Source organism: Sciurus carolinensis, chromosome 9 (genome assembly GCF_902686445.1).
Source record: "Sciurus carolinensis chromosome 9, mSciCar1.2, whole genome shotgun sequence".
NCBI lineage: Eukaryota > Metazoa > Chordata > Mammalia > Rodentia > Sciuridae > Sciurus > Sciurus carolinensis.
In genome coordinates, this window is record NC_062221.1 from 40,736,405 (window position 1) to 40,751,017 (window position 14,613).

Consider the following 14,613-nt stretch of genomic DNA (forward strand, 5'->3'; position numbering starts at 1 on the left):
GGTTTAGAGGAGAGAAGACAATCTGGGATATATATTTGACTGGTACTGAGATATGCACATGAAACAGTTGGAAATCAAGCCCAGGACTAGTTAAATCTAAAGATGTAGATGTTGCAACTCTTTGTATGAAGCCAATAATAATTTATTGAAATGATTAAGGCAGCAGCGGGAGATGGTATGGGGAGAATAAAAGATGAGGACCAAACCTTGGGGGAAATGTATTTAAAGGAAGAGCAAAGACAGAAGAGGAGGTGAAAATAACAGAAAAATAGGAAGATGTTCAGAATTGTACAAGTTTCTCAAAGACAAAGCAGACTTTATAGTGATCACAAGGTAGGACACAAAGACATCACTGGGTTAGGGAACTGAAAAATGATTATACTTTGAGAAGGCAGCTGCAGTGTAACAGTGGGAGCAGGAGTCGTGGATACCATTTGAGAAGTAGACATTAAGAAACAGCGAATGAATGAATAGTACTGTAGAAGTTTGAAAGTGACAACATGTAAGGTAAACAACATTATTTTATCAGATGCTTAAAGTATATACTATATTTCTTCCTTTTTGCTTTCAAATTTGAAACAATGATGAATATAATATGATCTGTGACAGGCAATATTTAAGCTGGGTCTTTCTGCAGAAATAGCTACATCCCCAACACTTTTACATTTATTTTTAATTTTATATTTTTATTTTGAGACAGTCTCTCACTAAGTTGCTGAGTCACTAGGATTACAGGTGTGTACCACTATGCCTAGCTAAGCAGGGTCTTAAAGGATGACAGCTGCCTAGCTTGGCGGTGCATGCCTGTAATCCCAGGGATGCTGGAGGCTAAAGCAAGAGGATCCCAAGTTCAAGGTAAATCTCAGCAATTTAGTGAGATCTTAAGCAACTTAGCAAGATCCTGTCTCAAAATAAAAAGGACTGGAGATGTAGCTAAGAATTCCCAGCAGCAAACAAACCAAAAAAAAAAAAAAAAAAAAAAAAAAAAAAATTGCTAGGAGGAAAAATGGAAGAAAGTTATATAATATGGTTGCAGATTTATTCATTATAATTAAGACGTGCAGAGGAAATGGAGTTTTCTTACAGAATTTATGTCCTTCTTAAACCCTACTTATTGGTAAGTTCAGAGAAAATTAAGTTCTAGTCTTAGCCAGTTAAAAATTTATCATACTCCGATATAAAGGAGATGTAAAATATAACAACTTAAGGTATCTAAAGTAATCCTTAATGTCTTAGGAAAATGCTGTCTTGTTTCTGCCGTTTGTCTCAGATGGTACCCAGATATATGGAGAGAGCTTACATGACAATGGCATTTGTGTGTGGATCTTTAGTTCTTCCATTCTCTGGGCCTTCTACTGGCCTCTGTTATAGTAAGCCGTGGCTTGTGAAAACATATGATCAGATCTTTCCTAACTTGGTCAGAGCCTGGTGGTTCTTGGCTGAACTGACCTCACCTCAGTTCTCTTGGGTGTGGAGAAATCTCTGAGGCTCTGTCACCTGCAATTCTGTCTCAAGCAGTCTAATGTAGGTCATCCCACAGCAGACTCAGATTACCCCCCTACTTTGCTTCCTCTTCAGCTATCTTCTGAATCTCTCCTTCCAAGAATATGGGAACTTGTGGGTCCCTTCCATACCATACAGGAATAGACAGTAGCCTGAGAAAGCCAACTGTATTGCTACGGACTACTTTAACATGGCTGTGTCTTAGCCTGAAAGGCCATATCTTTCCATAAGCCTGTAGACTCTCCTACTTCCAAGCATCTGGTGGAATACTTCCAAAAAATTTAAAATGGATTACTGCTACATTTAACAACATGAATTGTATATATATATATATGTAATATATATATGTAATATATATGTAATATATACATAATATTGAACAAAAAGCCAGACACAAAAAGATTATATACTATATGATTCCATTTACATAAAGGTAAAAAATAGGCAGAAAGTCTAGTATTAAAAATCAGTAGAGCAGTTGTCTATGAGGGGAGCACTGGACGAACTAGCAGCACTGACTCATCTGGAAAGGGTATATATTTACATTTATTTGCTTCTATTTATGAAATTCTTAGTAACATCTATCTGTACCACCTAAGTAGGATATTCTTTCAACTTCCAAACTTTGAAACCCCTTGAAATTCACTGGGAATTTGTCACCTGAAATCTTTCTGTCGCTTTGTAAACAACTTTCATTTAAGGTATCAGTGTGACCTTTATCTGTATCCTGTTTCACTACATGGTTACATTTTCATTATAAAAAGAATTAGTATAGTTCCAATTTATTCAGGATTAAAAATTTTAGTCTTTATATTGTAAATTTTTAAAATTACACTACATAGTTGTTCACAATGACAGCTATACAAAGTTTTACACATTTTATAAAAGTAACATTCTAATTTATGAAAGAAAATAGGCTATATATCCAATAAAAGTAATTACATGAAACTATTTTAGAGCTTTTTTTCAGAAATATTGACCTACTGAAACAAGAGCAAAACCTGCACTAGATGAAGGACTATTAGCATCTCTATGAGTTGGTGTCCAGTAATAATGCTTTTTAAGGCCATTGGAGACTTCCGCAAGATACACATGTCCATCCACTACATATGGCTCCACATCTGTATTGTCTGGTTTTAGACGGCCCATTTGAATTAAATCTGAATATGCCTAGGATTTTTAGGAAAAACTATCATTAGGAGTATAATATTTTCAATTTAAAATGCTGAGACAAATATAAATATTTGATTTGGCCATGCTGTTTTATAGTTTTTAAAATTTTAAAAATTTTTTTCATACATTTATATAGAGTAATAATGTCGATCTCATTCTACAGTCCTTCCCATCCCCACCACCCCATCCCTTCCCTCACTCTCCTCTGCACAATTAAAGTTCTTTCTTCTTCCCTATGCACTAACAACTATGGATTATCATCTGCTTATCAGAGAAAACATTTGGCCTTTGATTTCTGGGGGACTGGCTTAATTCACTTAGCATGATATTCTCTAGATCCGTCCATTTACCTGCAAATGCCATACTTTCATTCTTCTTTAAGGCTGAGTAATATTCCATTATGGATATGTACCATGCATCTGTTAATGGGCATCTAGGTTGGTTCCATACTTTAGCTATTGAGAATTGAGCTGCTTATAAACATTGATGTGGCTATGTCACTGTAGTATGCTGATTTTTAAAACTTTTATTTATTCATTTCCATTAACTTTTTTTAAAAATTTATTTTTATTGTACACAAATGGGATACATATTGTTTCTCTGGTTGTACATGAAGTAGAAGCATACCATTTGTGTAGTCACACATTTACATAGGGTAATAGTATTTGATTCATTCTGTTATTTTTTCCTTCCCCCCCACCTCTTCCACCCTTCTTTTCCCCTCTATACAGTCCCTCCTTCCTCCATTCTTGCCTCCCTCCCACTCCCCCACTATGTGTCATCATCCGCTGATCAGTGAGATCATTCATCCTTTGGTTTTTTGGGATTGGCTTATCTCACTTTGCATGATATTCTCCAGTTTCATCCATTTGCCTGCAAATGCCATAATTTTATTTATGGCTTAGTAATATTCCATTGTGTATATATACCACAGTTTATCCATTCATCAATTGAATGGCATCTAGGTTGGTTCCACAATCTGGCTATTGTGAATTGAGCAGCTATGAATATTGATGTGGCTGTATCTTAGTAATATGCTGATTTTAAGTTCTTTGGGTATAGGCCAAGGAGTGGGATAGCTGGGTCAAATGGTGGTTCCATTCCAAGTTTTCTAAGGAATCTCCACACTGCTTTCCAGAGTGGTTGCAGTAATTTGCAACCCACCAGCAATGTATGAGTGTACTTTTTTCCCCACATCCTCACCAACACCTGTTGTTGCTTGTATTCTTGATAATCGTCATTCTAATTGGGGTGAAATGGAATCTTAGTGTAGTTCTGATTTGCATTTCTCTTATTACTAGAGATATTGAACATTTTTTCATATATCTGTTGATTGCTTATAGATCTTCTTCTGTGAAGTGTCTGTTCATTTCCTTAGCCCATTTGTTGATTGGGTTATTTGTATTCTTGGTGTAGAGTTTTTTGAGTTCTTTATATATTCTGGAAATTAGTGCTCTATGAAGTATGAGTGCTCTGAAGTATGAGTGGCAAAGATTTTCTCCCACTCTGTAGGCTCTCTCTTCACATTACTGATAGTTTCCTTTGCTGAGAGAAAGCTTTTTAGTTTGAATCTATCCCAGTTATTGATTCTTGCTTTTATTTCTTATGCTATGGGAGTCCTGTTAAGGAAGTCTGATCTTAAGCCAACATGTTGAAAATTTGGACCTACTTTTTCTTCTATAAGATCTCTGGTCTCTGGTCTAATTCCAAGGTCCTTCATCTATTTTGAGTTGAGTTTTGTGTAGGGTGAGAGATAAGGGTTTAGTTTCATTCTGCTGCATATGAATTTCCAGTTTTCCCAGCACCATTTGTTGAAGAGGCTATCTTTTCTCCATTGCATATTTTTGGACCCTTTGTCTAGAATGAGAAAATTGTATTTATTTGGGTTTGTGTCCATGTTCTCTCTTCTGTAACATTGATCTACCTGTCTATTTTGGTACCAATACCATGCCGTTTTTGTTACTATTGCTTTGTAGTATAGTTGAAGTTCTGGTATTATGATACCCACTGCTTCACTCTTCCTGCTAAGGATTGCTTTAGCTATTCTGGGTTTCTTATTCTTCCAGATGAATTTCATGATTGCTTGCTCTATTTCTGTGAGGTACGTCATTGGCATTTTAATTGGAATTGCATTGAATCTGTATAGCACTTTTGGTAGTATGGCCATTTTGACAATATTAATTCTTCCTATCCAAGAACATAGGAGATCTTTCCATTTTCTAAGGTTTTCTTTCATTTCTTTCTTTAGTGTTCTGTAGTTCTCATTGTAGAGGTCTTTCACATCTTTTGTTAGACTGATTCCCAAGTATTTTATTTTTTTCGAGGCTATTCTGAATGGGGTAGTTTTCCCAACTTCTCTTTCTGAAGATTCATCACTTATGTATAAAAATGCATTAGATTTATGAGCATTGCTCTTATATCCTGCTACTTTACTGAATTCACTTATGAGTTCTACAAGTTTTCTGGTGGAATTTCCCGGTTCCTCCAAATATATAATCATGTCATCAGCAAATAGGGATAGTTTGAGTTCTTCTTTTCCTATTCGTATCCCTTTAATTTCTTTGGTCTGTCTAATTGCTCTGGCTAGAGTTTCAAGGACAATGTTGAATAAAGTGGTGAAAGAGGGCATGCCTGCCTTGTTCCAGTTTTTAGGGGGAATACTTTCAGTTTTTTACCATTTAGAATGACACTGGCCATGGGCTTAGCATAGATGGCCTTTACAATGTTAAGGAATGTTTCCACTATCCCAATTTTTTCTAGTGTTTTGAGCATGAAGGGATGCTGTCTTTTATCAAATGCTTTTTCTGCATCTATCAAAATAATCATGTGATTCTTGACTTTAAGTCTGTTGATATGGTGAATTACATTTATTGATTTCCGGATGTTGAACCAACCTTGCATCCCTTGGATAAAACCCACTTGATCGTGGTGCACTATCTTTTTAATATATTTTTGTATGTGATTTGCTGAAATTTTGTTGAGAAATTTTGCATTGATATTCATTAAGGATATTGGTCTGAAATTTTCTTTCCTCGATGTGTCTCTGTCTGGTTTAGGTATCAGGGTGATACTGGCTTCATAGAATGAGTTTGGGAAGGTTCGCTCCTCTTCTATTTCATGGAATACTTTGAGGAGTATTGGAATGAGCTCTTCTTTAAAGGTTTTGTATCCATTAACATTTTTTTGACAGTGATTTTTTAAAAAATATTTTCATACATGTATATAGGGTAATAATGTCTGTTTCACAATCTACCATCTTTCCCCTCCCCATCCCTCCCCTCGCTCCCCACTGTACAATACAAAGTTCCTTCATTCTTCCCTACCCACCCGCCCACTATGGATCAGCATCTACTTATCAGAGAAGACATTTGGCCTTTAGTTTTTTGGGATTGGCTTATTTCATATAGCATGATACTCTCCAGTTCCATCCACTTACCTGCAAATACCATAATTTCATTCTTCTTTAAGGCTGAGTAATATTCCCTTGTGGATATGTACCACATTTTCTTTATCCATTCATCTGTTGAAGGGCATCTAGGTTGGTTCCATAGTTTAGCTATTGTGTATTGAGTTGCTATAAACATTCATGTGGCTGCTCAATGTAGTATGTGCATTTTCAGTCCTTTGGGTATAAACTGAGGAGTGGGATTGCTGGGTCAAATGGTGGTTCCATTCCAAGTTTTCTGAGGATCTCCATACTGCTTTCCAAAGTGGTTTCACTAATCTGCAGTCCCATCAACAATGTATGAGTGTAACTTTTTCCCCACATCCTCACCAACACTTATTATTACTTATATTCTTGATAGTTGTCATTCTGACTGGAGTGAGACGAAATCTTAGAGCAGCTTTGGTTTGCATGTCTCCAATTACTAGAGATGTTGAACATTTTTTCATATGTTTGTTGATCGATTATATTTCTTCTATGAAATGTCTGTTCAGTTCCTTAGCCCATTTTTTGATTGCTGGGAAATAAGATTGTTTTGGTCTGGACTGTCATACAGAGAGAATGTGTACTTTGAGAAGAAGCATAGATTGTACTTTTGAAGGTTTTTCTTGTTTTAAACTAACCAAAAATGATATAATCATTACTAAAGAAAAATATCTATAAAAAGGCTGGCAGAAAAAATAAAGACAGATTCAGCCTCAGAACACTTGGTGTCTCTGTGTGCTGTTTCTCCACCGCACCAACACCTCCCATCCACCTAGGACCCCCGACCCCTGCTAGGGCTGGACCCCGGCAGTGGAGTTTTGATTTGCATTTCTCTAACTGCTAGAGATTTGAACATTTTTTTCATATATTCGTTGATTGATTGTATTTCTTCTGTGAAGTATCTGTTCAGTTCCTTAGCCCATTTATTGATTGTGTTATTTGTTTTTTTGGTGTTAAGTTTTTTTAGTTCTTTATGTATCCTGAAGATTAATGCTCTATATGAGGTGCATGTGGTAAAGATTTTTTCTCATTCTGTAGGCTCTTTCTTCACATTATTGATTGTTTCCTTTGCTGAGAAGAAGCTGATTAGTTTAATGTCATCCCATTTATTGATTCTTGAGTTTTCTTCTTGTGCTTTAGGAGTCTTATTAAGGAAGTCAGGTCCTAAGCTGACATGATGAAGATTTGGGCCTTCTTTTTCTTCTATTAGGCATAGGGTCTCTGTTCTCGTGCCTAGGTCTTTGATCCACTTTGAATTGATTTTTGTGCAGGGTGAGAGATAGAGGTTTAATTTCATTCTGCCAGATATGGATTTCCAGTTTTCCCAGCACCATTTATTGAAGAGGCTATCTTTTCTTCAACATTTGTTTTTGGCACCTTTGTCTAGTATGAGATAACTATATTTATATGGGTTTGTCTCTGTCTTCTATTCTGTACCATTGGTCTATGTATCTGTTTTGGAGCCAATACCATGCTGTTTTTGTTACTATTGCTCTGTAGTATAATTTAGGGTCTGGTATTGTGATGCTTCCTGCTTCATTTTTCTTGCTAAGGACTGCTTTGGCTATTCTGGGTCTCTTACTCTTCCCAGTGAATTTTGTGATTGCTATTTCTAGTTCTAGGAAGACTGTCATTGGGATTTTAATAGAAACTGCATTAAATCCATATAATGCTTTTGTTAGTGTGGCCATTTTAACAATGTTAATTATTTCTATCCAAGAACAAGGGAGATCTTTCCATCTTCTAAGGTCTTCAATTTCTTTCTTTAGTTTTCTATAGTTCTTATTGTAGAGGTCTTTAACTTCTTTTTTTAGATTGATACCCACATTTTTTTTTTTGAGACTATTGTGAATGGGGTAGTTTTCTTAATTTCTCTTTCAGTGGATTTGTCACTAATGTATAGAAATGCATTTGACTTATGGGTATTGATTTTATATTCTGCTACTTTGCTGAATTCATCTATTAGTTCTAGAACATTTCTAACATCTCTGGTGGAATTTTTGGATCTTCTAAATACAGAATCATGTCATCGACAAATAGTGAAAGTTTGAGTTCTTCTTTTACTATTTGTATCCCTTTATTTCTTCTGCCTAATTGCTCTGACTAAAGTTTCAAGGACGATGTTAAATAAATGTGGTGAAAGAGGGCATCCCTGTATTGTTCCAGTTTTTAGAGGGAATGCTTTCAATTTTTCTCCAATTAGAATGATGGTGGCCTTGGGCTTAGCATAGATAGCTTTTATAATGTTCAAGTATTTTCCATAGTACTATCCCTAGTTTTTCTAGTGTTTTGAACATGAGGGGGTACTGTATTTTTTCAAATGCTTTTTCTGCATCTATTGATATGACTATATGAATCTTGGCTTTAAGTCTATGTTTATTGATTTCTGTTTGTTGAATCAACATTGCATCCCTTGTTTTATAGTTTCAAAAAAATATTCTAACATTGTTGAATTTTAATATTTTCCAGGTATTTTTTATTAATTTAATTACAATGAAATTATAATATTACAAAAATTATTTCTAAGCTTTTAAAAGTATTAGGCATGTTTTATCATTTTGTGACTCTTCAATTCCTTATACTAAATGAACCAAGGGTTTCATGATCAAATTTAAGTCTCACAGTTGTTCTTACAAGGTGATGGTACACTGAATGGAGGGTTATTTTGGATGCTCTGAAAAATCTGATGATAGCTGAAGACCCATTCCTCTGAAAAAATAATGGAACTCCAGATTTGGACATTCGGTTTTATGGAGTTCACGAATCCCCTGAAGCTAATACAGAGTTAGGATGAGAAAGAATTCCACAGTATTAGATGCTGGCCTATTAATTATTTCTTTATTGTAGAATTTTCTTTGCATATCTTTTGGATCCTTCATATCTATGTAAGGGTGTCATACAAACATGGTGAATTGGTTTGTCAATAAGGTTGCCATTACAGAAAGAGGCAGAAATTTAGACATGAAGAGATTTAGCTAGGCCAGGCCCAATGGCACACTCCTGTAATACCAGCTATTCAGGAGGCTAAGGCAGGAGGATGGCAAGTTCAAAGCCAGCCTGGGCAACTTAGCAAGACCCTGTCTCAAAACAAAATTTTTAAAAGGAATTTGAGTGTGGTGGTGCATACCCCGTAATCCCAGCAATGTGGGAGACTGAGGTAGGAGGATCACAAGTTGGAGGCCATTCTTAGCAACTTTGAAACCTTCAACAATTTTGTGAGGCCCATTCTCAAAATAAAAACAAAAAGGACTGAGATTGTAGTTTAGTGGTAAAATGCCCCTGCGTTCAGCCCCTAGTACGAAAAAGAAAAAAAAAAGAAAAAGTGCTGGGGATGTTGTTCAATTCAGTGGTGGAGTATCTGCCTAGCATGCTGAGGTCCTGTGTTTGATCACCAGCACCATCAAAATTAAGAACAAAGATTTAAAGATTTACTTTGCTTTCCATATTGAGCTCGTCATTATCAGGGGGTCCAAAATCAACTTACCTACCTTCTAGTTTATAAAACTACTAAAGGACATTGATGATTTTTGATGTTTTTAGTACCCTGTAAGTAGTGGAGTTTTGGTTAGTCCTTTTGCAAATTTTGAGAATTTTATCTTCTTTTCCCCCCAGTAACTCCTTCTTGTTTATTCTCCTCTTAGAAAGACAAGTAAATATAAAATGGTATATATCATACTTAGCAATAGGCAAATACACATTTTCTTAGTATTTCCCACAGGAGTACCCTAATGAAATTTTCAGCAGCGTACTCATCCTACCCGTCCCACCTTTTAAAAAAAAGGCCAATTCTTTTAATTCTCCACATTTTTTTAGCAGGGTGGGGAGGGTTGCCAGGGATTGAACCCAGGGGCACTTAACCACTGAGCCATCCCCAGCCCTTTTTATATTTTATTTTGAGACAGGGTTGCACTAAGTTGCTTGGAGCCTCACTAAGTCGCTGAGGCTGGCTTTGAACTTGTGATCCTCCTGCCTCAGCCTCCTGAGCCACTGGAATTACAGGGTGTGCCATGGCACCTGACTCCAGGATTATTAAAAATGAATTCTCAAATTAATCTAAGTCTACTAAGGGATCAAAATATCTAAATCAACAAGTTTCACTATATATGCAAGTGGCTGTACGCACACAATATATAACATTATGTTCCTCAGAAACTCCAAGTAACAATTATTTTTAATAAGGTTTTCATTTCTTATAATTTGCATAAATAGATTCTGTTCTGTTCAAATCTGCATGGCAAATAAAGTTGAGTGCGGTGTGTGTGCGTGTGTGTGTGTGTGTGTGTGTGTGTGTGTGTATGTGTGGTATATACACTCCTAAGAGAAAACATTAAATACAGGTATATTTAGTATACACTGAACAACAAAATTTTGATTTCCCATACTTTGGAGGTAATGCAGAAGGAAGACAAATACCAAAGCTATGTGTGACCAAATTTACCCTGCCTGTTTGGACCACCATAATAGACCAAAGTGTGAGCAATGATTAATATCCAGATGTGTTTTTTCACTAAAATATATCTTCAGGCTAATACCTGGAGAGCTTTGCTAATTCTTTTAATTAGATATTCTTATTTAATGGCTTTTCCATCTGGTGGAAGTATGTACAACAGTTATTTTAAGTTAGAACAAAAAGGGTGATTTCTCCCCACCCTTTAAAATTTTATTTTTAAAAAAAAATCTGTCTCCAATAGTTCATTCCTTGATGCTTATATAATTTTCTGCTTTATGAAGACAAGCTATAAAGAAAGTAAAATTTTTAAAGGGTCATCATCAAAATAACCAAATAGATTTGAAATTTATTTTTGGAATTTCTGTAATACCTAATCCCATGCTGAAAAGTACCTACAAACGGAGAAAAGACAGCTGTGACTTCCTAGGTAAACCACATTTATATATTTCTATGTAACTAATAGCTTCAATTCCCCAAAACACTATAGAGTTTTTCAGTTCTATATCTAAAACTTGCTTTAAATCTCAAAAGTGATTTAAAATTCAGAGATAATTTTTTAGATAGTAGTATATATTTTAATATCCTGTTAGTGGAGGAATTCTGGTTAATCCTTTTGGAAGTTTTGGGAATTTTAACTAATACTTTTTTCTTCATTCTTTCCAATCCAAAATAAACTATTTGTTACTATACTTTTTGTTTGCTTTAAAAGTACCAGTGCCTCTCAGTATAAATAGGAGCAACATACATTTTGACAGCTTGTCATAATCTCTCCAATTCTTTATCTTGTGATAAATTGTTAATCAGACTGGAAATTTTTCTACGTCAAATCAACAACTGTGATTTTTTTTTAACATGGAGGAACTGGAACTGTGTAATTCAGCAATATTTAATAGTATATGGTATTTGATATCTTTCATTATTTCAACCACCAAACTTTTTAGTAACTTACTTTTAGGACTTAATGTTAAAAATTATCAAAATTGTAGTGTCTCATTATACTTTGTAACCATTTCTAAGGCACTTGTAAATAATATATGATGTTATAGAGAAGTTTCCGAAAAAGCCTTCATTAAAGAAAAAACTTACCACACATGTGGCCTCATCAAATTTGTTTCCCCAAATGTAGATATTAGATAATGTGGGATTTGTTTTCATTGACTGAGAAAGTGCCACAAGTCCTTCTCCCTCTATACTGTTGCTGACTACTGACAATCTGTAAACAAAAGGCAGTAATGCTTAGAAACCAGTAATTCAACAAAGAAAAAAATGTGTAAATTAGCAACAGCATTTACTACAGCCATTTCATGTGTAAAATCTCAGGATTACTCTTTAATGTGTTTTAATGTGAACAAAATATTGACCATATAATTTCTAAAGTTCAAGAAACTTAAGTTTTGTCATCATATGCTCCATGTAACCAGGAAAGCTGCCTACATTTTAAAAGTAGCCTTTGCTTTATCTTATTCAGTATATGTTTGGGTAGATTACAGATATATATTTGGATCACATTGAATGTTTCTGATTTTTTTGATATAATTCAGGGTACGTAATATAATCAGTAAGAATTTTCTCATTAATTTTAACAAGGATTAAACACCTAATTTTTAGAAGGCATTACTTTTGAAAATTAGAAATTAAATATTTACTGTAACTTGAGAGATTTAGAAACTGAATCTTCACATTTTATCATAATCTTAAGATTTAAGTAGTTTGAGGTTAGTAGTATTGTAAAAAAATTTACTGTGATTAAACATAAAATCATACTAACATTTTAAGACTTCTGTTGTGTGAAGTAAGAGTTTCACTGAGACAGTTTACTCCTGCATTTTCTATTCTGTTAAAAGAAAGATCTAAAACTTCCAGGGTGGTATTGCTTTTCAGTACATCAGCCAAATACTCCATTCCATCACGAGTTATTTTATTGCTGGGAAAGGAAAAATATTTAGTAATATTTGAAAATACAAAGTACTACTTTGTTATTTGTAGTAGTAAGATGCTTGAAAACATATAATAAACAGTACTTTCTATTTTAACTTACTCAATTTCCAAGAAAGTTAATGAATTTATAAAATGCTGTTCCATTTCTGATTAACATAACTAAATTATTCATTCAAGATATGAGATTATAAGAGACATAATAACAATATTATCTAAATTAATAAATATTAAGGCTTAGGATAAAAGGTTGACAACAATGGTTACTTTTCCTAATCACTGGCAATAGTGTCTAACAAAATACCTCATGTACTATGACAACTTTTGAATTAGTAACATGTAAATGATCACTTACCAGCTGATATCAAGGTAACGCAGGCTTTGGTTCAGATACAGTGCATCGCATAACTTTTGCATACCACAATTTTTTATACCATGCTTACATATGTGTAGTTCAACAAGCCAGTGATTTTCTTTTAACATGTGGCCTAGGTGAACAGTGGACTCTTCCTAAAAATAAATAAAATCTTGTTTCTAAAAGACAAATTTGAAGCAATGCATGAATGCATGTTTATTCCAAACACATGCTATTATTTAAATTAGCTTCTTAGAAATATATATGTTTTGGCTTTTTTGCAATATAGTGGGGATTGAACTCAGGGCCTTATGCACACTGGACAAGTGCTCTACCACTGAGCTACATCCCCAGCCCTTTTTAGTTTGAGAGTCCCCCTTGATAAGTTAATCAGGCAGACCCTGAACTTGTTATCATCCTCCTGGTTTAGCCACCATAGTTAGGATAATTGACCAAGCACCAGTATGCCAGAAATGAGATAGATTATATTGTTTAAGACTATTAGTTTACTCAAAGTTATATTTGGCCTTTAAAAAATCATCTTTGCCTCAAATCATATCTTTTACTTTATTTATTTATTTTTGCAATACTAGGGGTTGAACCCAGGGGCATTCTATCACTGCCCTACATCCTTCCCCACTTTTTAAATTTTTTTCTTTTGAGACAGGGTCTTACTAAGTTGCCAAGGGTCTTGCTAGCCTCACACTTGGTTTCTTGTTTGTTTTTTTGTTTTGGTACCAGGGATTAACTCGAACACTGGGCCACATCCCCAGTCCTATTTTGTAATTTATTTAGAGACAGGGTCTCATTGAGTTGCTTAGTGCCTCACTTTTACTGAGGGCTGGCTTTGAACTCGAGATCCTCCTGCCTCAGGATCCTGAGCTGCCTGGATTACAGGCATGTGCCACCGCACCCTAGCCTCAAACATAATCCCCCTGCCTCAGCCTCCTAAATAGCTGGGATTACAGGTTGTGTCACAGTTCCTGGCTTGTACCCTTTTAGAAATAGGTAGCAGGCACTTTTAAGATGCAGTGAGTAAAGATGTAGAAGAAGATGGATAGTTTGGTTTACAAAAACAATAATCAGTCATTTCAAGAGGGAAAAAATAAATAAAAACAATTGGTTAATCCTGTATTAAGCATGTAAACTCCCTTTCTGCTGGCTCTGAAATGTTCTTGTATCCTCTGTATTTTCCTGAACTTTGCCCCTGATTTCTAATCTCTTTTTACTAATATTGTTGTTGATTGAACCCAGGGGTACTCTGGTACTAAACTATATCTGAAGCCTTTTTTGTTTGTTTTTTAAATATATTTTTATTTGTTCTAATTAGTTAAACATGACAGTAGAATGCATTTTGACACATCATACATAAATGGAGTATAAACTTCTCATTCATCTGGTTGTCTATGATGTAGAGTTACACAGGTCATGTAATCATTACATAGGGTAATAATGTCTCATTCATTCTACTATCGTTCCTAACCTATTACCCGCTCTCTTCCCTTCACTCCCCTCTGTCTAGTTCAAAATACCTCTATTCTCCCCCACCCCCTTATTGTGAATTAGCAGTCACATATCAGAGAAACCATTCAGCCTTTGGTTCTTTGGGATTGGTTTATTTCGCTTACCATAATATTCTCCCATTCCATTCATTTACTGGGAAATACTATAATTTCATTCTTCTCTATGACTAATATTTCATTGTGTATATACACCACAGTTTCTTTATCCATTGATCTGTTGAAGGGCATCTAGGTTGGTTCCATA

General features: G+C 34.9%; 1 protein-coding gene across 1 annotated transcript in view; it reads right to left on the reverse strand.

The window, feature by feature from the left end:
* Positions 1-1,897: 1,897 nt before the first annotated feature.
* Positions 1,898-14,613, reverse strand: part of LOC124993592 (protein NLRC5-like) — a 128,006-nt gene continuing 115,290 nt past the window's right edge. The window contains 4 exon segments of the mRNA XM_047565461.1: positions 1,898-2,673; positions 11,643-11,769; positions 12,325-12,480; positions 12,847-13,001. Coding sequence (XP_047421417.1) covers positions 2,470-2,673; positions 11,643-11,769; positions 12,325-12,480; positions 12,847-13,001 — 642 coding nt within the window. The 3' untranslated portion in view covers positions 1,898-2,469.